We start from the raw sequence: 27,231 nt of genomic DNA on the forward strand, positions 1-27,231 counted from the left end.
ACGCAGACTTTGAAAGCCAAGTGGATGAGGATTTTGACTCAGGGAAAGGACTTAAAGCATGTATGGAGAGAGGGAAACAAAGAGGTGGGATGTATATTAGCCAACTCCTGAGAAAATACATAGTTCAATAGGTTCTGCAGATGCAATGCCAGCGTATGTTCACTCATTGTAATAAAATGGCTATATACATGAACCGCATAATCTGAAATACAACTGTGTGCAAGAAAAGTGTTCCCCACTATATAATCTGTAGTATATCAAACTCTAGTAGTCTATATAGTGCTCACCCTTTTAGCCAAACTTCTTCAAAATGGTGCAGTTGAAACTGGCAGCACATATATATGAATGCAATTCAGTTGTTTCACAAGTAGCCTTATGAGAATTTATCTTGAAGCTACTATCACAGCAAAGGTTCAGGAATTGATTGACAAACCTAGGCAGGCGACTGTCTGCTGCTATCCGCTACTGGTTGGGATTACAACTTCAGTAGTGAAATTGGCATTTTAACTTGCACTGCCAGTGATTTTACACCGTACATCAGCTGAGCCACCATAACTGTCTACATGTATTAGTTGATGGCAATAGTGACATAAGGCACCTTAGCCTGATTTAAGGATATCAGTGGGAGGGAGAAAGGGGGAGGAAAGCTGAAGGTGGTGTTTGGAAAAGGAAGCTATATGCTGTGCAGGCTGACTGCGGGCGTTCTCACTTACAAGGCATGGGATATAATAGGGTGGGCCAAACTGAGAACTTGATTGATGGTTTTAAGACCTAAATAAGCAACTCGGCTATCATGGAACTGTGATGTGTTTCACATGATGGATATTATTCTTTTCAGATTCTTTCTAAAATATGATGTTTTAAGTGCGTTAAGTTAAAAATAAACAGCATTATGGAAATAAAATCTCAAGTCACACTGAGGTAGGATGTGTGATTGGCACTTTATAAATGTTTACAGTGATTTATAAATAATAGCGTCTCTTCCACCACTCATCTGTTAGGAAGTCTTCTGTAGGAGAAGGGAGACAGTAGTGAGGAAGCAGCAGGCATTTTAGAACGTTTGGAGCCAAAGTGGGAAACAGAGGTATTCGGGGAGTTATATTTTATCCTCCTTTTACCCCACAACCCTCACACACATGCCTTGATAAATTTGCATTGTGGAGCTATAATTCCATTGTGGCTTTCTGATGTCTACACAAACTACATTAGCTTTTCTGTCATGTTTTACAATGTAAAAAATTTGTGATGAAAATGTCAGCAGGATGATATCTTTAATCATATTTATTGATTGACTTCAAAAGGCTCAGTGCAATGTAACTGGAACTCTTCAATACCAACAGAGTCAGGTTTAGGCAGTACCTATCACTACTACTGCCTACAGCCCTACATTCATGAGTGTTTTTTATTTCTAATGTCTTCTGGTATGAATGTCTGTAGCCACTGGACTTCACTGATATTCCTCGTTCAGCCTCTCCTTATTAGAGCTAACGTAATACGCTGCATATTGTTACAAATGGTTACACATAGATTTAATAGGTAATATCTAGAGGAGAAAATATATCTGCTTGCAAATTATGGCTATAGTTTGCTGTTCTCTGACCATGAACTGATGGAACCATTCAAAACTCGTATGCAAATATTACTAATATCATTTATGGGTTTTTTTTTTTTTTTTGCCTCACGCATAAAAGCTAAATGAAGGTCCTATGAGCTTCCAGCTCACAAAATTACCAGGAAGATTTTCAGGACGGTGAATTCAGCACGCCAACTCCTCAGTCGCAGGGACCCTAACAGCTGGTAACCCCAAATACAAGCAAGAACAGCGGATGAAGAGGATTTCTGTAGGTTTGCCACCCCAGCCCTAACCACTGTGTCCCCTCCGTGGGCCACAGCCCACGCGCGCGCCAGGGCCCGAGCCGCGAGGAGGCGAGCGCGCCGTCGTGCAGGATGGCGCAGCCCAACCCTCCGGGCTTCAGGAGGCACCTTCCCAGCCTGTCCCCGCAGCTAGACTTCGCCCCCGTGTCCAAAGGCCGGGGCCGGGTCAGCGCCGCTTCACGTGGCGCAGGCGAGAGGCCAAGACACCGCGGCCGCTCCTGGCGGGCCGTCGAGCGGGCGCGCGCACCCTCAGTGCGAAGGGTTGCCTGCCTGCCCCATGAGGGGTGTCCCAAGGGTGGTGGCAGGTCCAGGGTGGCGGGGAGCCCGCGGCCCAGCCCTGCGCCGGCCTCTGCCCTCTGCGGGCCGTGGGGCTGCGAAATGGCTGCTGGGGGCCGTGTGTGTGTGTGTGTGTGTGTGTGTGTGTGTGTGGTGGGGGGTGGTCTCGTGTGTGTGTGAGTGAAGTCTGTGAGGGGGGCGACTGTGTGCGCGCTGGTGTTGGCAGGGGGTGAGCTCCGTGTGTGCGTGGGCGAGGGGTGTAGGGTGAACTGTGGGGGTGAATGGTGTGTGCCCATGTGTTGCAGGGGGTGGGGTGTGTCTGTGTGTGCGGTGCAGGTTGAGCTGTGTGTGTGACCTCTGTATGGGTGCGCTGGAGGGCGTACTGTGTGCGAGGGGGTGATCCGCACGCACGTGGTTGGCGGGGTGAGTGTGGATGGGGGAGCGAACTGGGTGCCTGTGTGTGTGCGAGGGGGTGATCTGTGTGTGTGTGTGTGTGGCTGGGGGTGAGCGTGCAGTAGGGGTGAACCCTGTGTGTGTGTGTGTGTGTGTGTGTGTGTGTGAACTCCGTACGGGTGTGATGGAGGGGGTGAACTCTGTGTCTTATGTGCGTCTGGGTGGGTGGGTGGGTGAGAGGGATGGGGTGAACTCCGTGTGTGTGGAGGGGTGTGACTGTGTCTGTGTGATGGGGCGAGCGAGCGCGCGCGCGTGTGTGTGTGTGTGTGTGTGTGTGTGTGTGGTGCGCGGCGGGGGGAGCGCAGGGGCGGGCCGGCGGCAGCAGCGCTCCCTGGCCGCGGTCCAGCCCGGCGCACTAATACAGGCTCGCCGGCTCCCGCCTGACTGACGCCGGCCGGGGCTGCTGCTGCTGCCGCCGCCGCCGCCGCCGCCGCCGCCGCCGCCGCTGCTGCTGCCCTGGCCCCGCCGCCGCCGCCGCGCAGCTGCAGCCCCGCTCCCGCGCGCGGCGGAGCGCAGAGCCCAGCCCGCCCCGGTGGCAGGTAAGAGCTGCGCTCCCGGCCGCGTCCCGGGAAGGGCGCGGGGGACTGGGGAGGGGTGGTGGCCGCGCTTGCCCCAAACTTCCCGCGCGGGGCTGCCCCGCATCCGCGGCGAGGCGGGCGAAGCGGGGCGCGGCGGCTCGGGCTTCCCCGTGGGGCCGCCGCCACCACCACCACCCGCGAGCCCGGTGCCGGCGCGGCCGCGCACCTGAGGCCGGCGGCGCCCCGAGGTGGGGGTGGGGGGGTGGCAGCGCCCCGGCGCCCGTCTGCGCGCCGGGCGGGCAGCGCGCAGCCCTGCGCCGGCGGTGCCGCCGCGCGCGGGGTCCTCGGCGGCCGCCGGCCCCAGCCCCGCGCCGCCGCCGCAGCTGTGCGCGGGCGGGAGGGGGCTGGGGCAGGGGGACCAGATACAGGAGACAAGCTGACGCCAGGACTGCGAGCGAAAGGAGGAGCGCGGGGGGGGGGGGGGGGAGAGAAAGAAAGAAGGAAAAAAAAACCCCGTTTTTATGGATGGCTAAACGCTGACAAGTCTTCCCGCTGTTATGATTTCTTCCCTTCTCGTGTAAGTAGGGAAAAAAAGAAAACCACATGACACGTTTGGAAATACTTTTCCTTTCAGAGGTTATTTTCTGTCCGAGAAATTGTGCTCCTGGACACGCTCCCAAATAAAACAGGGCAGAATTTCTCAGATTTTGTTTTGTACTCCAGTTACAAACCTCGACCTTTTCTTTTTTTTGGCTACAAAGTTAAAACATTAGTTACTAGCAAGTAACCAGCATTTCCAAAATCAATAGCCCCAGATATGGCAAATTATGAATTAGTATAATTTTATCTCCATGCCTGGGCAGCTCTAACTGGAGGGAATGCAAAGTTTGTTTAATTTGTAACAATTGAGATATTGTATGGTAACTTTCTGGGGTTTTTTCTACTTGGATTTTATAGGTAGATTTATTTGATACTAGCCAGGTCTGCTTTAAAAGAGGCATTGCTGGGAGTAAAAATAAATGACACGCACGTACACAGTGTTAATTATTTACATTTAATAGACTAATGAAAAGAATTTCAGCTCCGAATGGTCAGCTTCTCAGTGAATGAGTTCTCCCTTAGTCCCACAGGAGTAGGAAGTGATGTGCAAGTCTTTGGAACGCGTTCAGGTTTGTGGCTGTTTGGGAAGGACACTGCAGCTAATACAAGCTTCTGGACTTTGTATCTGAGATGTAAAAACGTTCACTTTCGTATACGCATGTTTTTGCGTGGTAGGAATAATCTCCCCATCTTCAGGAGTATAAAGCTCAAGAAGCGCTGTCAAATTCTCCTCTTCGGCAATGGTAGGACAAATGTCATCACTGAAACAAACCTCATCCGTTTTAATCCAGCCAGACAACTCCCTTCTTTCAGGTTTGATAAGTACCAGTGTCTGGCTGATTCGTGTTTGTTTCCCGTTAGATTTTTAAGAAGAGTCTGGGGGTGTATTCTTTTTATTTTAAATATTGAGTTCATTTGCCATAGCAGCTAAAATAAACATGCCTAGAAATATTTTTAAGTGCACTATATCAAGAAGTTTCCTTTGTATTATATTTACTGAGTTCTGCAGTAGTTTCCCATTCTCTCTCTTGGCCTCTGTGATGGAGTTGTGTTTTCTTCTTAACTTTGTTATTGTCATTTAAAATGATAATAATTCTGCAAAAGTGGCTGAAATACAGATGAGGTGTATTTTATCATGAATTGTTTTGATAAGCAGGGTCTGTAAAATGGTAGGAGCAGGAGATAGATGCTTTTATTTACATACAGCAACTGATATGAATGCATGCAAAGATTTACTCAAGCTGTCTTCTTCACAACTTGGTGAAGAAGTTAATTATTAATATTTTATTAACACACTTATCCAAAGCTGAGAGGCACATACATACATGCCAAATACGTGTAAAAGGTGGAGGCATGCTTAGAGGAACTGGATAGCACCTCTGACTTGAAAGCTGCTCCCACAGGACTCGCTAGTATTGCCCTGTCTTGTCTTCATGGGGTAAAGATGAGGCCTAACCCACTAAAATGAGAGTGTAGAAGTGTCAGTATAACATATCACATAGTATCAGGACAGTTAATTCTCCTTCCTCTCCTTTTATTCTTTTACAGTCTTTCTGCGTCTCACATTTGAATCCTTAGCTATCCGCTGTTATCAGTGAGACAGATAGTGTGTCATGTAATCCTCCCTCCTGAATGCTAAAGTGCTGTAATTTTGATGGCCAGGCTAATCTATCTTGATAAAGTTTTATTTTTCCATTGTTAAATTCAAAGGACAATGACTACTAATTACAAGTGACCTCTAACCAAAACACTAGCTGGAGTTTATCGCTGGTGCTGATATTCACTAACAGCTATTCCAGCACCAGCTGTACTAAGCACTCTGTTTCAAAGAAACTTAACAGAGAACCAAAAGGGAAAAAAAAATATATATATATATATATAAAAATATATATATGCATGCTCTGGGTAATTTGTCCATTGCCAACAGTGTAATGAAAGTGCATAGAGATTCCATTTGCTGTGCTGTATACCCTTACAAATAAGAAAGGAAAAAAACATCATAAATATTTTAACTAAAAACAGCACAGCAAAAACATACATACAAAAGGTTGTTATGGTAGACTGCCTGGTTTCCTGCTGCAGGCTAGTATAAAGAATCATTCATGTTATTGTACATTAACAGCAAAAGATAATAATAACAATGACAGTTTGAGAGAATCATTGCTTTTCTATTGCTTGCTGTCTTTGAGAACATTTGTTGCAAGGAAACGTTAGACAGTATATGGTATCATAAAACTAATTTTTCAGAAATATCCCAAACTATTTCCCAACTTAAATTTTTTACAATATTTGAACGATAACAGTGTGGGAATTTTACAGATGACAAGGTGAATTAAAGAGTTTAGGCCCTGTGTGTTTACTGTAGTAGCTGAACACCTTGTGCTTTTGCAGATGAGTGGAATAGACTGCAGGATCAGAGGGCAGACTGAGATCCTGATGAGTAAATATATGCACTGAAATCAAAACAGGTGAAACAGTATCTGCTAGAGTTTTGTGGCACATATCTGTGATTTTTAAATGAGGTTGTTCCACAGGACCATTTGCAGGTTTCGGCAAGAACTGTTGCAGCGTCGTAGACAAATGTAGCATTGAGCAGTTTTCTTTGAGGTTCAGCTCCCGTGGACAAGGAGACAAGCAGTGACACTGGGGAGGTGGACACTGAGTGGAGTCAGCTTCGCAGTTTGTACTGTCCTAGCTGCATAAAAACACAAAACAAAAAAGGAAAGAAAAAGCAAATCTGGTAATTGATTTCCCCTTTTCTGAAAGACAACCTTAAGATCTCGTGCATTTCTCACTGGGAGGAGAAACGCCTTATATCCTTCTCTCCAGAACTTGTTTCTTCCCACTCTCTCTTTTGTTGTCAGTAACACGGCCATCCTTCCCTCTGCCAAACTTAGCATCATCTTTGACTGTTCTATTTCCTCACATGTCTTGATACTCCCAAATGTCTCTTGACACTTTTCCTTCATGTTACTTCTTACATTCCTCCTTCCGTTTGCAGCTGCCAAAGCATTAGTCCACACTGTGGCAATGTTCCAGCTTGATACTGCAACCGCCCGTTTCCCAATAAGCTCTTTTCTCCCACCTACGTTCTCTTCCCAGTCAGCATGACCCCTGCCAAAATCCTGTATCTTTTGCTTTTCTTTCTGAATTCTCTCCATGCAGTCTCTCTTTTTGGAATCTTTGTAACGCTCCTGGTCTTTGTTTTAAGTTTTGAAAATTTTCCTCACTAACAGAGTTCTCCAGAACTATTGGCCTCGAACTTGCGGTCCACTAAAAGACAGAAATGAGGAGGGGAAAGAAAATTAACAGACCCGTGGGTCGTTACAGTTTGTTCTGCTTCAGGCTTCCTTTCACCCTCATTACCTGGCTACAATAGCAGCGAGATTGGGCATTTCTTGGTAATTGTTATTTTGTGTTTGTTCTGTCTTGTATTGTACTTGATCATGCAGCTGTGCAGTAAACAAAACAAGGCAGAGAGCTGTTGGTGGTGGTACCCTTTCCATAAAGTGGTGTTTGCTAATAGCAAAGTCCCATGTAATTAAGAACATTTTATAATACAAATGGTTGTGCTACTGAAGTCAATAATTTCAACAAAACCTAATCATTTGTTGCGTTTTTTGATGTGCCTCTCTTTAACCAAAATTTTTTTTGTTGTTTTTTTGTTTCTTTTTTTTTTTTTAAATGCATTTCTGAGTTGCATTCCTCATCCACCGAGTTCAGAATGCTTTACAAAAGAAACATTGTCAGGATACCTGTGTGACAGATGGAGAAATTGAGGCACCTGAGGGAAGATCATTTGCCCAGAGGCCTGTAGCAGGAACAGAAACAGCAGTCTCCTAATCCCACATGCTGCCCTGTAGGCTCAGAACTGACCAAAGACACAAGCAGTTCACTTGACTTTTCAAGACCTCCGTATGGTTTCTTGTTGGCCTGGCCCACGCAAACCTACTTGTCTCCGTCAAATTACTGTGGCCCAGCTGCCAACATTCAGTTTCTTACCCTGCAGCACATATGAGGTAGCTAATTTCTCTCTCTTTCATCAAGAGATCTTGAATTACTTCGCACAGGACATGGGGGCCTCTACAGGGACATCTAGTGTAGAGAAGAAGAACTTCTTTCCTATGTGAGGCAGCAGCGTGTGGCTCCTATGCCTGCCCTGCTGCATGTCCTGCGAGACTTATGATGGGACCTACATTTCTTGGTGGGAACCTGCGTGGCACCTATAGGCTGGATGAGGCAGAGCTGAGGGGTAGGAAGGGAGAGGAAGAGGAGAAACAGACTTGGGGAGGTGGGAAGAGGGATTCTTTCTTCCCATTTATTTTAGTGATTTGGGGCCCTATTTTTGACTCTTGCTTTGTATCCCAGTTTTCTGAAGCTATGTTACCACAGCATGCCATCCTACATGCTAAAGTGAATCCAACCTTCCTTTTATGCTTGCAGGCTCAAATCTAGACACATGAAGCCCGTTTAATTGCATAAGCAGAAGTGTTCTGCTTTGTAGAGATGCGGAGTACCCACGGCTTCAGCTGAAGTCCCTGGGAATGGCCAGCCATCCCCTCCTTTCCCCCCCAGAGGAGGGAACTAGATAAACAAGTTCTTGCTCCTTTTGTTCTTAGTCCTGTTCTTGTGAAATAACTTCCATAGTCTGAGCATATCCAGGTGTTCTTCATGGAAAATCTCCCAGTGCTGTTGCTTGGGGGTATTGGCCCCTTCTCCAAGGCAGTCCCTGCCACCGAATCCCATCTTTACCTAGGCAAACCCCAGTAATCTTGGTGAGTACCTGTCCTCCACACTCTTTCTTGCAGTTCTCCAGGAGGTAGGCCCTGTGGATACTCCACCCTTCCTCCCCTCTGCAGGGTTTCACAAGCCACTGAGGGCTCAATTAGCACAGATTACTGCGGATGTTCCTGCAGGAGAGCCTATATGTCAATCTTATTGCATTAGCAATTTCCCACAGTGATGCACAATGAAAGCCTTTTAGGAAAAACAGATTTGAATGCAATATGGTTTGAACACAATGAAATGCTAATGTGATTCCATGGAAAACTGCTAACATGATATATATGGAGAGCCTTTGTGAGTGAAATTTACCCCCTATGTGCATTTGCCCACGCTTCCTCACCTGAGAGGAAGGGAAGGGGGGCAGCAGTATAGCTGCTTCCTCTCTAGGCCAGCTCTCGGTGTGACTGGAAACACTTCTGGAAGTTCTTCCTTTGGAGTATTTTTTTGACAAGCTCCATCTATATGTTGCATGCCCAGGAATGTATTGCATTCAGTGATGTCAAATCATGTCTTCTGCAAAAGGTGCCTGCTATGTTAACGCTGCAATGAGTAACCTTTCAGGCAGAGCTCCCAGAAGGCTCACTCTCTCTGGGATGGGGTGTCAGGCATGCGGCCCCTGTGCTACGCCAGCTAGGAGTGCTCCTGTGGACGCGTGGCCTTTATAGGCAACAGACTCCCCGACTAACTCCCAGTGTTGCAGTTTATCTCTGGCTTTGTGACATTAGATACCTGGTAAAACCAGTCAGCAGATCTCAAAAGCATGAGATACAGTCCTAGCTTTGGGAGAGCTGGTCACCAAAGCCTCATTGCCAGGATGAGACCTTGCAGATCTGCCCAAAAGAAGCCTCCCTTCATTTCTGTATATTCCAGCAAGAACCGAAGATATTAGGCACCTGGCTGAACCTCACAGAGCTGGGCCTCAGATCTGCTGGTTAGGTAGGTAGGATATCTTACCATGCAACCAGAAGAGAACATTTGCTTGATCTATTTCCCTTGCTAGTACTGTACAAGTACAATTACAGCTCGGAAAGTACATTCCTTTCTAACAACTTAATATGCCAGACTTTCAGGATTGCCTCCCCATCAGGCTTATATGCCACATCCTAGGTGAAGTAATTGTTCTTTAGATCTTATTCACAACGTTCTGAACGTCTATCTCTAAGCAAATCCTTTGCCTAAAATGGGTATTTGGGAATTGCTCCAAGAATGCTAGTGATTGATAACAAGGATTACAGGATCCGATTAGCGTGGATATAAACTTCAGGCCAGCAATGAAGCTGGAATTCTTTTCTAGTCCTCCTCTTCCTTTGTGAAGTGTTTGTTCTGGAGGCACTTGGCTACATACTTTGTATTAGAGGCGAGTCAGCGTTTATTTTAAAAGCAGGAACTCTATTTTTTGCGTATTTCCAACTGTTCCATTTTTAGAAACACCGATGGGCTTTGCTAAACTTTCTCTGGGAATGGTGGGTATGTGAGGAATGCAGGACTCTGTCTGTCTATTAAATGGGGATAACCAAAGCCATAAGAAGGCATTTTGGCTCCGCAGGGCAGGTTGGTGAACCCCCCCGTGATATCCCACTGCTCCTACCTTCTCCTACGAGTACCTCCTCAGAGTTCCCCTGTGGCATGTTTGCTCCTTCGTCTGTGTCTCGCTTGGGTGAAGGCACTTGAGAGCTCTGCTTCATCAGAGCTGCTGGTCTGAGCAACCCAGCCACAGCAAGGGCTAACGCAGGGACTGGGGGAATCGTTCTTCCTCGTGCCTGTGGGGAGCGGGGCACGGGGCCAAGAAGAGGATGTGTCCCTGTGGGTTTGCATCTCCGAAACTTCAGTGTGGCCCAGCCAGGGAACACAGTGTGGTTCACTCCATGTAAACATCACAGTCACTGATCTCCTTTAAAAATTAATACTGAGAAAGGGAGTGCAGTCAAAGAGAGATCACAGTGATCAATTGGTCCAGTTTCATATTTTTGTGCAGATTTTGGCTGCGGTGTTTTGTGTGGTGTGTGGTGCCTTCAAATATTGTGGGAGATTTTCAAAGGGACAAATCAGGGAGATGTTGCAGTTCTCTGTTCTCTGTAAGCATGTTTATGCCAAACAGCGAGATGCGGGTAGCGCTGCCTGAGCTAGCCCTGGGGTCGAAACCTGCGTAGCCATGTTAATGCAGGGCTGCACCTGAAGAGAGGGGCTATTTTGCTTGGTCATAGCAGAAGGTCATAGGGCTGGACAGAGTCTCAAGGAGTCTTCTGGTCCCTTCTCCTTCCCCAAGGCAGCAAAATTATTCCTAATGGATATGTGTAATCTGTTCTCTCCAGCCTCCCACAGTGGAGCATCTATAGCCTCCCGAGTAACCTATCCCAATGCTTAGCTCCCTGCTATTAATACATTTTGCCTGTTGCCCCCTGCTGCAATTTAAGCCCGTTATTTCTTGTCATGTCTGTGGATGTGGACATGAAAGACAGATTGTTCCTTTCCTACTTGTAGCAGCCTTTCACATATCTGAATATTGTTACCATGTCCATTCCCTTCCCTTCTCCCCATTTTAAGGCACACTAAAACAGCGTTGCTGATTCTGGGGCTGGAATGATTAAGTCTTCATGGTGCTGTGCTGTCGTGTGGATGTGCTAGCTCAGATCAGTCCCACCGCAGGAATTTGTACATCCCTTCCCAATTAGGCAGCACTGAAGCACCAAATGTGAGCTGAGTGCCTGATTATGTTTTGTGTCTGAACTTACACCTCTTGCACAGGGCTGTAAGTTTATAGCCTATGGAAATTTACGTGGATGTGTTAAGGTGTGTGACTTATATACCCGAATCAGTCCTTCTTTAGGCCGTATGAGACTGCTGTTCCTGTCAAGAGAAGCTGGACGATGCTGAGTAGATGAGGTAATATTTGAGTGATTCCGCAAGCTCAGAGATGTCATACATATTTAGACACTGGCATCAAACTTTGTCCTCATTTTATCCTGGAGGCAGTGAATTTAGTGAAGACTCCACAGTGTAGAAGAGTGGCCAAAGAAACATGAAGTGCTGAAGGATTTGTTCTTTGATGCTGATGGCTTCACATAAAGTTCGGTCTAGAAGGGCTTTGAGAACAAACTTGAAATAACAGGAAAATGAGTTTCAGGAGTTTGCGTTATTCATTTAAGCTTATAGGAATAAACAATAAGATATTGCCAGGGCTGTGTGAAACATGGATAAATTTGAGTCTCAAATGCTTTGCCTCATCTCAGTGCAGCTGTTTTCAATTGAAGCAGTTCAGGGTCAAACCAGGAAGAAATTTAGTTTCTTAATTAAAAAAAAAAAGCCTTATTTACATCCCCTTTAATTAAAATCCTGGGTGTCGGGTTCTGTGGTTGTGGAAGAATTTGGTAACACTGCAATGAATAATTCATTCACTGTATTTTGTTAGGTATAAAAGGCAGAGATTTCAGACAGGTTCATAACAACACCCTTGTCTTGCTAGTCCCAATAACAACAGGAAGTCCCGGGGATCCCAAACTATGTCATGAGTACCCTTTTCAAGGTGATTCACATGTGTCAAGGGTAACATATGACCATTGGTCCTGAGCCATAAGTGGGTTACTAGAGCAGCAGCAACTGTGCCTATTCAGCTCAGGTAATACATTTTTTTATTTTTTTAGTTGCTTTCTCGTGGTATGTTGTGGAAGATCCACACAGCAAACAGCAGCGACATGGCGACCCAGGAAGTTCTTTGCTGACCTGCACTCCTAGGTTTACATTGGCTGCTGTCTGTTGGACACGTTTGACACGAAATCAAGACTTGATCGCAACAGTACTAGCTCTGAGAAAACCCCCATGCTTCGCTTTTTCACAGTAACTAGAACTAACTAAATCAGTGCTAGTAACTAAATAAACGCATGTTCACAACAGGTATTCTTTGACTGGAATAATTTTCTGCCTTCCAATTCTGTTGTGATTTAGTCGCTGAGCTGTGTGGACTTCTAGCTGTAGCTGTCTCACTGTTCCATTTTCCAGCCCTGTGCGATCTCCAAGAACTGCACAGCTTCTGTCTAGACAACGACCCTCTGAGAAATCTCCCTCTGTGGCCTTACTTAGCTGTTGCAGTGACACCAAGACTGATGATGTCAGCCATTTGCTAGACTGATAGCCGTGCCTCTCGCAGCTCAGTTAGCCGAGGCAGGCTCTGAGAGTGGGGGCAGAGTCTTGGAGTTTTATTCTGGGACGAGATGCATATACACGCAGGCACACACACGCGCACACACACGCACACACATGCACAGGTACACTCTGCAGGGAGGCTGGGCCTTGTGCTTTTTGTACAGCTGGTTTTTAAGCCTGTTTTCACTAAAATCAATGCGTTTTCCCTTTTTGACTTTAACATAAAGCTTCAGTAGTTCATTGGCCTGCATGGACATCTGCTGAGGGAGGATGAGAGTCTTTCCCATCCCAGGTGGTCCTTTTTCATTATCCAAAGTCTAAGCTTCTGGAAATCTTTCCACAGTGGAGGTGTCAGTATGCTGCTACATTATGCCATATAGAGCAGCGCATGTCTGATTTCCATGGACTCTGGAACCTGCCTTACTGACTTCAGCAGTAAGTACCTGTAAGTACTGTGAGTACCTGGCTCACCATGATGGTCTTTTATCTTCGTCTTTCTGTTCTCGCTGTGTCAGGCTCTTTAAAAGTGCAGCAAAAGTTACTGCAGTAGAGTTCCTAGAGGAACACGTTTCTCCTGTTGACCTGAGGACTTACAGGCTAATTCTACGCTAGGCGGTGATAAACAAGGTCTGGGAGTAAGAATAAATATTCCAGTCTCCTCTACTCTGTGTCCACGTTGCTGGGTCTTAGCCTAGCAGTCATTCTGGCTTGAGGTGGGACTCATCTCACTCAATATTAGCTGCATACAGTGCCTGTTTCTGCTGTTTTTTTTTTTTTTTAGGTGTTCAATTTAGGGTGGAATGATCCATGTCCTGTAAATGCATATTTTTCTCAGGTATGTATTTAGGCAGTTCTGGGTGACTAGGTCAGATATGGGTATTGACAATATGCACATGTTTCTTTGGCCAAGTAAATCCCACCTAAAGGCTGCTTCTACAGTATAAATTAAACGTCGCTGGGACTGTTCTTGTCCTGGAGGTCAGCTAGCACGGAGTGGCCCACTTCCATGCTATTAACTCTTTCAGTCTCGAAAACAGGATGGGTTTTCCATGTAGTCCCAGAGAAGGAAAGTGTGTTGAGGATGTAACCTGAATGATGCATGACTCATACTCATGATAGTACATCATTCTGTCACTGGGAGAGATAGAGGTGGCCAGACCAGAACTTTCCTATCGGCATGGCCCTGGGCTTGATACATTTGTTGGGGTATGGAGAAAAATGCAGCACTTCCCTTCCCGCCCTCCATTCTCAAGCGATTAGCATCGAGAAACATGATGGATCATCAGCACTGCAGATACGTCAACGTGGTTTTAAAATGTTTCAGAGTCTGAATTTTCCAGTGCAGTAGGCATGTTGCCTGATACAAAAGGCATACATTTTAAGCAACTGCTATCCTAAAAGATCATTTAAATTAAATTGTGAATTAACATCTCTATCTCTACAGCCCTGGAGCAGAGTGGCTGCCTAGGTATTTCATAGTGGAGTATGTAAGCCTAGCAACACAAGGCTTAGTCTGCTGAATAGTGTGCAGTGTTATGTAATTTAATAACACTAAAGGAGGATGTCCTGATAATAATATTATTTGAAAGCTGTTTACACTATTTAATACCATTTATATTTTGTGTGTCACTTGGATTTTGGGAAAAAAAGATTTTGGAAGAAACTAGAGGGTGTGCGATAGGAAATTGCGCAATATACTTATCTGAGACTACATCACATGGTCTGCAAAGCACTGCTTTTGCTTCTATACACATACCCTTGGCAACTCTCCCACTAGCAACAATAGTGCTCAGACTCATACTGATGTCACTGTTGAGTTATTTAATTTGACTGAACGAGATTAATGTGTTTATTTAAAACCTTGGTCAAAATGGAATAGAAAATCTCAGGACAATACTTTTACGTGAACATGTATGTTTTCCTATCTGATGATTGTAATGTTGCATTAACTTATCGGGGCAGTTGTTTACACACACTAACACCCGGGAGACCCCCTCAGATAAGAAATGTGAGCCATTTTCCCTGTCAGCCTGGAGCAGAGATTTTTGCACCACTGCTGGTACTGTGGGCTTTTATCCCAGGCTCTCTTTGCTTCCTGTTCCTGCTTTCAGCACTGACCCATAGTGATCCCGGCATTGTTCTGTTTTCTCGCGTGAGGATGGGGTTTAGTGCAGCCACTTAATAACAGTGGTAGAGAGGCATTTGGAAACTAGCAGATTCTTCCAATGTTTTGATACTGGCAGAGGAATATACAGCTCCACTGTAAGGGCTACCTGGAAGGAGCTGGCTCTGGGCTTTGTAGGCTGACCCTGCTCTCATAAAAGCTGGAGACTGTCTGCCTAAATTTTCTCTGCATTATGTTTTACAAGCAGCTTGAAGGTTTTTCCTGTGACAAATCATTCTGAATTTATTTTGTTCTCAAATGTACCCTCTAAATGTTTGGAATAAAATTCACTTTTGACATAAAAGTGTTAGTAACTATCCAGTTAAATACTCCAGGTCAATGTAATTTTACAAATACACAGAATAAAAGTCTTGAATTTAAAGTTTCTCTTTACTTGCCAGGGCAAATTTGGTCCTTCACTAGTTACTGACTGTTACACAAAACCAAGTGGGGTGATTTCTGCCTCACTCTGTCATGAGCCTCTTCTGACAGTTGTAGACGATTGCCATATACACAGATTAGCAACGCAGAAATTGCATAACCCAGAGCTTAATGTTCTGTAGTGAATGCATTAAGCAATGGGTGCTTGTTCTTCCTTCCAGTTTCGTAGTCCCCATGTTCATATTTTCATGCTATCTCCCATCCCCTGCTGCTTGGAATGTGAATCTCTTGGGTGAACACCAGCTGCTGCTGGGACTTGTGACGGCCAAAGAGTTGCTTTTGTGCTTTTTCATTTTATGTGGGACTAAGTGCTTCTGTCTCCCTTGCACTGTGGAAGGATTTGGGGAATTTAAGCCCCTGCTCTCACCATTGCTGCTGTCATAGAAGAAGGGAGAAAGGTTGCACGTATATCAACCTATTTTTCAAGGTGCAGGGCATCTTATGGGTTACACAGAGGGGCTTGGGACTGGGCATGAGAGAACAGAACAGAAAGGCTAGAAGCAAATCAGCTCTAGTGAACCACTGGTCCCCAGGGGACACAGCGTGTTGCCTAGGAAGCTCTCTGATGCCCTGCCCATGTGGACTCATCCTGCAGCATGCTTCAGACTTGTAAGGGTACCAGATTAAGCCAAGGAGACAGGCTTTGACATTGTCCTTGTCCTGCTGTCTGAATATGTTGTACCTGTGTGTGCACTCAATGTCCTCACGTGTCCCCTGGACTCTTAAAAGAGCTGTGCATTTAAGGGAACATCAGAATAATGTGGTTTCTGAAGTCCTGCTATCCCCAGCACAGGGTGCTATCTCCCTGCATCTCCTCAGTCAATGTATTGAAGCAATGTTGGGGACTATAGCTGGGCCTTTGCTAGTGGGAGGTGAGCAGGGCCCACCTCCTCTAACAAGGATGGAGTAGAGCAGTCATGGAGCTGCTTCTTTGGCGGTACCCATTTGAGAAGCTGTCCCCATCTCCTGGTTTACGTGCTGTGTGTATTGTTTTCCCTTGCACTTGATATGAACAGGGGGTCCGTGAAGTTTATTTAAAACAGTAAATAGCTTGACATACGAGGACATTTTTCCTCAAAGTTCCAGTCAGTGGAAATATGTCATTTTCAGCTAAAATTAGACTGGCTCCAGCTGCATTAAAAAAAAAAAAAAAAAGAGGGGGAGGGAACCTCAAAAGCTAAACTCTTTCTGTTGGACTTCCTCAGACGTAGCAACTCCTAGCAGAAATAACTCAAGATCCATCCAGCATGAACTGTATCCAAAAGTCTGTGATTTTCATCCAAAAAGCTTTGCAGTGTTGGAGACAGCCAAGCAGACTGGCTAGGCAAACAAGTATTTCTCCTGCATATGAAAGAATGTAAATAATTTTAGAGAACAGCAATAGATCTTTCAGAGGCACTAAATGAAATTTTGGAATAGATGAATTTTAAATGAGTTTTGCAGTTAATGTTACACAGCCGTTGACAGTAGAATGAGATTTGAGGGGCAAAGGGGAAGCAGAATTTAAAAAAATACTCTACTCATTAGTCCCATCAGATTTGATATTACAGGTTTAATTTTTAAAAAGCTGAACTTACACCCACCAACTTCAAAAAAAAATGTAGAACTTTTTTTTTGCAGTGAATATAACCCCAACCTTGTAACATTTTGCTTCATGCATTAAACTCTAAACACAGATGAAAATGAGTAGACACTTGATGCTTTCTGAGGCCCAGCTCTAAAATGAGTGTGGAGGGCAGTGGGAAGGAGAGACTTAGACCCAAAATAAACAGCAGAACATAAAGAGAAAACCACTGAAAATTAAATACGTTTTTTGAACAATTTCTCTTTCAAATGAGCTTTATTATAAGAGCAATGAAAGGAGTGTGTGAAGCCTAACTATATATTGTGTTGTTATTCCAGATTTCATCAGCGGTTTCTTGATACTGCTGGAGTGCTTGTAAACAGCGCCTGAGATTACAAAAACCTATGTGTGGAAGAACATCTCTTTGAAGGAAGCTGCCATCTGAATATTGTAAAAACTCCATCCAGGAAGGCAGGAGAGCATATTGCGCTTCTGTTGACTCTGGTGTGTAATCTCTGCTTCTTATGCACTCCAGCACCCCTATCAGCTCCTTGTTCTCCTTCACCAGCCCTGCAGTGAAAAGGCTGCTGGGCTGGAAACAAGGAGATGAAGAGGAAAAGTGGGCAGAAAAAGCTGTCGATTCCTTGGTAAAGAAATTGAAGAAGAAAAAAGGTGCCATGGAAGAACTGGAAAGGGCTCTGAGCTGCCCTGGTCAGCCCAGTAAATGTGTCACAATCCCACGTTCCTTGGATGGTCGGCTGCAGGTGTCTCACCGCAAGGGGCTCCCCCACGTCATATACTGCAGAGTGTGGCGCTGGCCTGATTTACAGTCTCACCATGAATTGAAACCACTGGAATGTTGTGAGTTCCCATTTGGCTCAAAACAGAAAGAAGTGTGCATTAACCCCTACCATTATCGGCGGGTGGAAACCCCAGGTAATTATATCACCTGCAAATGATTCACAACTCTATTAGCTCTTGCACTGGCAGGTCTATACTTGGTGTGTCTTAATGAGGCCTATGCTGAAATCGCAAAAGGCCGGCTCTGTTTGATAGAAAGACCCTGAATCTTTTCTGCCCAGCGGTGTCACGGATTGAGGGCCTGGAACAGTTCTGTGCCCGGGGTCCTCACTCCCAGGCCAGAGCCGCGGAGCCCCCGCGGCACAGGATCTTGTCCAGGGTGCTGAAAACAGCCTTTCTCTCTGCAGATGGGGGTGCCAGCGGCCTTGCAAACCCTTCCTCTAGACACTGGTATTGCTGGTAAGGCCATTTGCCTGAAATCTAGACACCAATGAGTCTTGGCTGGATTTATGCCTCATCCTCTGAAAACCAAAAATTGGCTCATGAATCCACAGGAAAAATGTCTTACCAGCTTTCTCTTTAGAAATTAGAGTTGTAGGAAGATGGATTATTTTGGCATGGATAAGGAACCAGGTTAGTGGATTCTTCCTAAAATGCCAGATGGCCTGCCTTCAGTGAGATTTACGTGTCTGGGTGGATAGTTTATGTGACAGCACTCCCCCAAGTTCTCATAGAACTTTGAATTTTCCACTGATGATCCTTTTTAGACTAGACATGGTCAGCATTGAAATCTCATGACCTAACTGAAAGGTCATTTAATTGGACTGTGTCAATGAAACAGCTGAACAGTTGTTATAAAATTATAGTGTTCAGTATTGACTTCCATAGGGATCTTAGAAAGCAGGGCTGGCAGAGATCTTAGTGGTCATCCTATTCCCCTTTGTCCCTACTCACAAAGCAAAACAAAGTGCCTGGTACATTCCTGACAGATATTTTTCTAATGAGCTCTAAAAATCCCTGGTGGTGGAGTCTCCACAACCTCCCCAGGCAAACGAACCTACTGCTTTGCTATTGTTACAGTTCAGGACAATTTCTAATGTCTAACCCAGCTTTCCCTTGCTGCCAGAAATCACAGTAATTTAATTTACTAATGGATACAGTTGGTAAGTGTATACTTGTTATTCTGTGATTACTCTTTATCTGGCATGAACTTTACTCTGAGGTGACATTGGGATCAGATAAGTGAACTGTGGGATGTTTCTTTTCACACAGATGAAGTGATTAAATAAGGGAAAGACATTTGTTAACATCTGTTAAACAACAGGGGCTGTTCCCCTCCCTTGTAGTTTTTCTACTGCAGTGGAGCTGTCATTTTGAAATTGTATCTGAACTGCTGTAAACATTGTCACAACTAAAATTTTACAGCTGCATTGAATGGTGCATATTGTCAACAGTTTTCACTGCAAAGAGCTGGTCTCCTGCCTTGCTAAAATAAACTCTTCAAGAATCTAAGAAAAGATGCTCATAAAATATCCCATTTTGTGTATCTTTCTCTTTGAAAGCTGTAGCCTTTAGTGTCTTCTCATTTCTTCTGGTGTAACTCCAGCATAGTTAATGGAGTTTCCTCAATATGGTAGCTGACAGCACTGCAAAGTGCTGTTTTAAACCGTGGTCTTCTGATCTGCTCAGTGCTTGCTAACACATGCTAGTTCTGGGATAACCAGCAGCTGCTAAATGACTGCCAAAGCTTGTTGTTAGTCTCTGAAGCAGGCTGGCTACATCTATACTAGTAAATGAAACGGGGCCAAGGTGCAGGCCTGCTGAACTGTTAGCATACTCCCTGCCATGGCTTTGACCCATGCAGACTAGCATTCCCCCAAACTGTGCTCAGGGTGCAGAGGTTAGCACACCAAGGGACTTTGGGCATTTTGGATATGACCACCTTATTTGGGAGGGAAAAGAGTGCAGCTGGGTGGGTACAAGCTGTACTGTGCCCATTCACCACAGGGCCCAGGAATTGTTCTTGGGCTGTTATATTCACCAGTGCCGATGTTCTCACTGGGACAGCTTAGAAGCTGCTGCTCACAAGTGAGTCACCTTCCTACGGAAGATGAGGTGCAGCAAGAAGTACAGCCTAAACAGATCTGCTGGGGCAGCAACTGGAGAGAGAGCCTAGACCACTGCAAGTGGCAGCAGTGCAGCTCTGGGCCAGAGGCACTGCAGATAGCAGTGCTGGGAAGAGGTGGTGGTGAGGGAACAGAAGAAATGATGGTGAGGAGAAAGCGATAGCAATGATGTCACTGCAGAAATGGCTGGGAGTGACTGATCTAAGTGCCAGTCCTTTTAAGCAACCATCCTGTTTTAACTACAGGAAACCCTGAATATCTAGGCTTTTGGGGATCTAAGGCTATATGAGATTCTCTGAATCTTAGCCTCTGAAGCTAAGGAATCCACCCATTAAGGTTATTTAGCAGTGCATTTCTTTATTATCCAGAGGCCTGCATTATTTTCATACAAATTGTCCATCATTTTTGGCTTACTTGCCTTTCCATCAGTGTAGCTTATCTTGCTGAGTCAACCACTTTATGACCAGATCCGTTAACTTTTATCCAGAATGAATGAGTTGTGTCAAAGACGGAAGGATGTAGCTTTCATTGCTGCTACCAATGTCCCCAGTAGATCTCTTCTTTCCAGGCCTGCTGAGCAACAGGTGCCATTTAAAAAAAAAAACTACAGCAAATATTTCCTCCATTTTGTATAACATTCCACTGCAGATAGGGGTTACTCTACCTAGTCTAAACGAGATAGGGTCGTTTAGGGTCCTGCCCTCCCCATTCTCCAGAGCAGGTCAGAAGTCTGAATGGCTCATTGTCAGCAGAAGCTCCAGTTTCAGAAAATGTAAAAGCTGCCTAAGCATCTACGCTATTATTTTTAGATGAGCTCATTCATTTGTAGATAATGGACGTTCTAATGTGCACTGTTGCTGTAGACAGCAGGAGCCTAAGTGAACTTTTGACTTAGAGTAAATGATTGCTCTTGTCAAACCTGAGTGGGAGGAAGACGTGGTAATTTCCCAGGTGGAAGACCACCTGATGATCTTACTATAGGCCACGTGTATGATGTTTATGAATGGTCATGGATATAGGGAACAGGTGGATATCACCAGAGCGTAAGCCTCTAAGGACAGTAAACTTCTCAGAAAGGGGCTGAAATATCAGAAATAGCAGTGTGGATGTTGTACCTGGAATAAAACGATGGGGCGGATAGTTTGCTCGCTAGCACCTGAGGTCACAGGCTCAGAAAGCAGGAGCGCAGCCAGGTTTCCAGCAACAACTACTGCAGCTAAAGAGCATAGGAGAGAGCCTAGTGGCATATATGACCATTTATTTCTTCAGTTGAAGAAAGATCATCAGCAGAGGCATGCAAAGAAGGAAGGATTCACCCCTAGCTTTAGATAGAGAATAGCAGGTAGAAGAAAGGGCCCCACTGAGTGGAGACAGTGCAGGTAAATTACGAGTGCAGACCGTCCCTGATGCACTCAGTGAGTGTTTCAGTTTCATGCCTCTGATCACGCTGCCTTCAGAACGGTCGAGGCTTAGAGAGTGCCATCTGTTACCAAAAGAGCAAGGAGAACAAGGCCCTCTGGGGATTTTTTAGCCGCAAACAACAAACTCTCCAAATTCCTTGCCACCACAGAGGCTTTAGCCCTCTAGACATCCACAGTGCTGTCAGTGGAAAGATCGAGTGAGGTGGCAGAAACTGTGCAACAGAGCAGAAATTAAGAGTGTTCTGGACAGAGCTGGGAATGAGTTCAAGGCATTGCAAAGCTTGAAAATTCCTCTTGCTGACTCACTCAGGGCGAGTCAAAGGCTTTCCCTGGCAAGTGCTGTTCACACATCCAGATTCTCAGCTTTCATTTAAAAAAGGAGTTGCACTGAGTTCTCACAGGGCTAAAGAAAGCTGCTTCAATATGAAGTGCACAGTGGTTGGTGCCAGCCTCCGAACCCTGCACAGCGTTGCTGTAGCACAGCTGTCCTTTGCTCAGTGCCTTTGGTCACTGCTGAGTGCATAAAGACCACTGCTTCCCCATTTTCCAGGGCTGGTGGTCAGAAACTGCTGGGTAGCAGTGAACCTGGCAGAAATCATACCATTTGCATGCTGCAGTGGGGGAAAACTCCAGAAGGAGCAGCCTGGAGCTACTTAGAGGAGCATGGGATGGGAGGGATTCAGCTGAGTAAAAACACATCTGCAGTGTAATCACTTTGGTGGTGGTACTGGCCTTGTCGCAAAATAGAGCAGATGAACTGAGCACTGAAAGAGTCTTGTTTCTCTCCACTGGCTATAAGGAGAGCTTAAGGGGATCGAGTAATGCATCTCAGATGTGAATGCCTGCATTGCCAATATCAGTGCTACCTGGGGAGTTTAGGAAATCCAGAAACCTAAGGAAGAGGTAAAAAGCAAAAATACTTTCCTCCACCGAAGGACTTCAGCGTGTGGCTTCAAAATCGTCCCACAGGTAGGGGAATATCAGAGGCTGAAGGGAGGAAAGCAGGCTTTCAGAGTCCCGGTGCTGTGCTGGCCAGAAACTAATTAGCAAAGCAGTAGGCCAGAGAAGGGTCTACATGTAGTCCCTTAACAGGAATCCCAGTGCCTGGATTTCTGGGCAGGTAATAATATAACTTTTACAGTGGATCCCCTGTCATCAGTCCAATCCTTTGTAAGGTTTTTAGCACTCAGTTGGAAAGTGCTTTAAGCACTTCCCCAGCTGCAACATAGTGCCACAACAAGCTGGAAGCTGTAAACATGTTGTTTGTGCCAGGCACTATTCTGCCTCCTGATTAAAGCTGTGCCTGCTCTGAGTAGTCCATGTGCAGTGATATCCAAAGAAAGTGTATTCAGCGTATTCCTACAGCCTCTTCTCATGCACCTGTTTTGCATTATCTATACATTTGCTTTATAGCAATTATTCCACTCTTTTATTATGCTGGATAAATGAATGTTTACTGTAATTAAAAGGTGTTCCCTAACCTACCTAAGAAGAATTAGCCTTACCTAGACAGAGCTTTTGGGCCCAAACAATATGTCAAAACACGTGCAAACCACACGTTCCTGTCTCCGTTATAACCAAGAATGCCCATTGCTCTTTGTTTCCATAAACTGGTAAAGACAGGCCGAAAGATTACATGCTGCTGCGTTTTAGGCCAAAGCAACTCTAGACGCTAAGTCAATCTGTGTAACCTGCTGAATTGGCCTGATGTTGGGACAACTCATCCTCATTACAATAACCAACCTTGCCTCCATATCTTCTCCTGGGGTTTTTAGATCTTTCTGCTAACAAGCAGGGATTCCTTCCCCCTACTTATGTTTAAGGCTTTAACTGAGACACTTAGGTGCTTAATTATCCTCTTCTCTGTAGCTAATAAAGAAATCTTGGGGTACACGAACTGCCCATTGTAGGTGCTGTTCTCTCCCCAAGGACTACAGAGGGATCCAGCTAAGGCCTGAAGTTGAACTCTTTGTGTTCCAACCTATGGTCTACATCTTTATAGATAACTCACCTAATACACTTTTCTAAAGCATTTTGACTCTGATTCTGCTGTTGCTCCTGTTACGTCAGAATCCAGAAGTTTTCATGCCAGCTTGGGGTTCTTCAATGCAGTAGTGGTGTTACAGTCACGACAATATGAGATATAAGTGAAGAGAGTTTGTGAGGAGGGAAGATCTCTTCCATTAGACCAACTTTTATGTGGATGAATTTGCATTTCAGTTTTCTGACCTGCATTTTTCATGTCTTGACTACCAAGCATTGACATTTATCTCCTCATGCTAGAGCTTTTTAAACAATATTGCAAGAGCTAAATTTATATTGCTGCAATATTTAAATTGCCATTCACATTTCCTTTTAGAGATCCTACTGTCTGGGTGGCAGCATTTTCAGGCACCTGAAAACCTTTTAAATCTGGTCTCTAGCTTCTGGTCTATGATTCCTTTTGCCCATCTGTAAAATGCTAGCAGTAAAATAATGCAGTGCAGAGCACTGTTAATTATTATTAAACTTGGCTCTGAATTTAACAAAATTTGATCATAGTATTTAGCCACCCCCTGAATTTTTCAGTCTTTCAGTAGAAGGAATAGGTAATTTTGAGAGAGAGAAATGTACAACTTGCATTTCTCTAATATGGCTGTGTGTGCATAGTGTACATGCAAATTATATGATACCGTGCCAGGTGTGGCACGGTAGTGAGTGACAGGAGTGAGTCCCTTTTTTGCACATGGAACTGCTGCAACTGGCTGCAAAACTGGAAGAAGAGCCAAAGTACCAGATTCTTATTGTGGGACAGATTTATTGTGCTTCAATGAGCAGTATATAGAAAAAAATATTTAGGTAGTACGTAGTATATTTCTGCCTTACTTACAGAGCAATGTATTTGCACAAGTGCACTTATAACCAAATTTTTTCCATTCTATTTTTCCTTTCAGTGCTACCTCCTGTACTAGTTCCAAGGCACAGTGAGTTTAACCCTCACCTCAGCCTCCTGGCCAAGTTCAGAAACACTTCTCTCCACAGCGAGCCACTGATGCCACACAACGCCACCTACCCTGACTCTTTCCAGCATCCTCCATGCACCCCTTTTCCATCCTCACCCAGCCACATGTTCTCCCAGTCACCTAACAGCATCAGCTACCCCAATTCACCAGGAAGCTCCTCTGGACCAGGAAGTCCCTATCAGTTCACAGGTAAGAAGAGTTTCCAGACATCCCCCCAAGGCAGTAGAGGTTCTTGCCAGGGTCTGGGGTCAGGAGCGATTCTGTGTGCTCCCTACAGACTGTAGCTGTGCACTGAAGTGTTGGACAGGATGGACTTGGAATTAGTTTTCTTATATCTGTTTCTTAGTATGGTCTCCTAGTCTTTCTGATGGATGCTCAATGGACTAAAAGCCATAATCATACCACTCCTACAAGTGCCTGAATGAGCTCTCATTATTAGCATAAGGAGAAAATTCAGAACAGCAGCAGGTGAGCCAGGCTACCTTCTATCCAGAACTGTCCATCCAAGCTTCTGATACAATCCATGGAAAAGAGTATTTGCAACACCTATGTTAGGCACCTCTGAGAGAGGTAGACAGAACAGGGACCTTTAGAAGCTCCATCAAGAGAGACAGTTTAAAATGGGGAGATCAGAATGCAGAAATATTTGTTAATGTATAATGATCCCCCTGACTGTAGAAACTTCAGGAAGTTAAGGTGTTTTCCAATCTGGCCGAGCACTCAGTTACGTCACCAGGCAGATTCCTGTGCCTTCAGAGCATGTTTCATCAGCTCCACAGTTCCAAGCTCAGCAGGGTTAACTCACTTGTAAACTCCTTACTTGGTACTGTTCTGGTTACCTAAGAATTTAACTATACTTTTGTTATTAAATACACAAGAACGTGTCATACAGCACAGCTGAGGGCTGCCTTTTATGTGAAAACTCACTTCTGCACTTTGTTGCGACGCCAAAGTAATTCCAGTGATCTCAGCTTTTTTACAGGGATGAATGCAGATCAGAATCTTGTAGCTTAATCTTTCAATATCTGAACTATAAAACATTTAAATTCATATCCTCAGTGTCTATTTTGCTTTTAAGTGCAAGAAAGATATTTATTTTTACATATTTGTAGCATTTGAACTTCCTTTTAAGCTGGACATTTTCAACGTAGCATAATGTTTTTCCTTCCTTGTCCGTTCACTGAATGTTTTTTTCATTTCTACTCTAGATCTGTAGTCAGATTAACTCATTTAGCAACAACCAAACAAACACTCTTAACAAGTAGTAGGACTTGTTTGTCTTCTCCTATCTTTTTCTTTCACCTCTATGTAACTGAGGTCAATTCAGTAGAGCTGGTCCTGACAGGTAAATCAGGCCCATTCCAAGCTCTGTAATAACTCTGACTTGTGAGTTTACTTGAACTTGAGACCTTGCAAAGCCACTTGAAAATGGAAGTGGCTCAACTTGAGCTTCAGTGTATCAAAGCATACTGAATGCTAAGAAGCCTAATTTGCAAGTGTCATAACCAGAGACAGCTGACTATCTAATGCAATAGTCATGAGTTACCTCAGGAACCCCAGGTGGGATTGCTATGACCAAATATAGATGTCAGCAATGTAAATTTCTCCACGTGCTTTAATTGTCTACACCACCTTTGTAATCAGTGGAGAAAAATAAGCATTCCTAGAAAACAATATTCATTTAATCTTAAAGTATATGTCTAGAGTAGCTGAGATGCACCATGCCTGAAAGTGCCTATTTTTCTTTAATGAGTATAAGGAGAGTTTATGGTGACTAGCTTAGGTGTAGACCTCACGGATACACGTATAACCATATTGTAATCTTTCTGTAACTTTTATTCTCTTTCACTAATTCTTGATTTTGTTTTATTATTCTGACTTGTTGCATTTTCTGTGGAAGGGTTATATCTTCCATCTGTCAGGAATATCATTTAGTGGGATTCCCAAATCCTGGACGCTGCTTAAATAGAATTAATAATGTTCCTGTGCAGTACTTGGAAGATTCGATGGTCATCTGATGAGGCCGTCCACATTTATCTTCCACTCTGGGTGAAGTTGCTTTGTTTTGAGGGTCAGCTAACAAACCACATACATACACAAAAGGGAATTTTAACCTGGACTTAAGTTAAACCCTGGATTTCTTAAACAGACCCTTCGTCCTGCAGTCTTATACATGACTGTAAATTATTCACAGGCCTATTGAGTTTCTGTTTAAGTGAGTAAAGCTACCTACTTATAGTGCTTGTGCAGGGAACATCTGAGTTTTCTCCTGTGAATATGAAGTCCCTTCTCTGGCTTTCTAAAGCCTCCTTTCTTGTGAATCCCCACTGCAGAAAACCACCTTCCATCTTACAGCTTACTGTGCTATAAAAGAAACAAATCGGGAGCAGGGCAGGCTGTGAGCCAATACTTTTTCTTCGTATTTTTCTGTCACGTTCATTGCTTTTTGATGGTAACACTGAACAAATCAGAAGAAAGCTGGCCCTCGCTTGCTGGACAGAAGTAAAGAAGGAAAAAACCTGGAGGGAATTTTGCTAAGTCTCACTTCAGACTATAAGGGCTCTCTATAGGCTTTCTTTACAGCCTGCGAAGGAAGAGAGCTTTCTCCCAGAGGAGCAATTAAAGTTAACTTCTGCTCTTAAATCATCCTCTGCGAAATTTTTCCGTTTGAGAGAGAAGTGAAGGATCAACCTGCAATACCGTCATAGCGTAAAAACTCATGTTACCAGAGTACTTGGCACTTGGAACAATTATCACTAGTAGTATCACTATTCGCTAGTAGTTATGGCTGGGGAAGTGCCTCTTCTCTGTCACTTGGAATTCACAACAGTTAACGTACACCCTTGTCACCTATGTGCTCAGTTGCTGTAATTCATTCCTGATTGGTTCTGTGGCTTTTATTTGCTCAGAGTATGAAGCCTTCTGAATCCTGCCTGTCCCTTCTACTTCGAGGCCTTCTTGACCGGGCTAGACCTGAGGCACTGCTGTAATCGATTGTCCCTCCCTCTTTCAAGTGTACTGAGTCCAAAATGTCTACACTTCCTTTCCATTCTTCCTGAGCGCAA

General features: G+C 44.7%; 2 protein-coding genes across 12 annotated transcripts in view; one reads left to right on the plus strand and one right to left on the minus strand.

Moving 5' to 3' along the window:
- The first annotated feature begins 2,907 nt into the window (after positions 1-2,907).
- Positions 2,908-27,231, plus strand: part of SMAD9 (SMAD family member 9) — a 43,285-nt gene continuing 18,961 nt past the window's right edge. For 2 of the 10 annotated variants that reach the window (XM_009686465.2, XM_009686467.2), the window contains exons 1-4: positions 9,940-13,092; positions 13,429-13,482; positions 17,155-17,752; positions 24,098-24,355. In XM_009686465.2, the coding sequence (XP_009684760.1) occupies positions 17,341-17,752; positions 24,098-24,355 (670 nt within the window). In that variant the 5' untranslated portion in view covers positions 9,940-13,092; positions 13,429-13,482; positions 17,155-17,340. Of the gene's footprint in view, positions 3,144-9,939; positions 13,093-13,428; positions 13,483-16,811; positions 17,753-24,097; positions 24,356-27,231 lie in introns of those variants that run through there. The other 8 variants (XM_068930028.1, XM_068930035.1, XM_068930029.1 and 5 more) reach the window with 8 other exon arrangements.
- The window catches only part of RFXAP (regulatory factor X associated protein), a 49,245-nt gene continuing 27,641 nt past the window's right edge, over positions 5,628-27,231 (minus strand). For both annotated transcript variants that reach the window (XM_068930043.1, XM_068930042.1), the window contains one exon: positions 5,628-6,417. In XM_068930043.1, coding sequence (XP_068786144.1) covers positions 6,391-6,417 — 27 coding nt within the window. In that variant the 3' untranslated portion in view covers positions 5,628-6,390. The remainder of the gene's footprint in view (positions 6,418-27,231) is intronic.

The sequence above is a fragment of the Struthio camelus genome, chromosome 1, assembly GCF_040807025.1.
Source record: "Struthio camelus isolate bStrCam1 chromosome 1, bStrCam1.hap1, whole genome shotgun sequence".
Taxonomy (NCBI): Eukaryota; Metazoa; Chordata; class Aves; order Struthioniformes; family Struthionidae; genus Struthio; species Struthio camelus.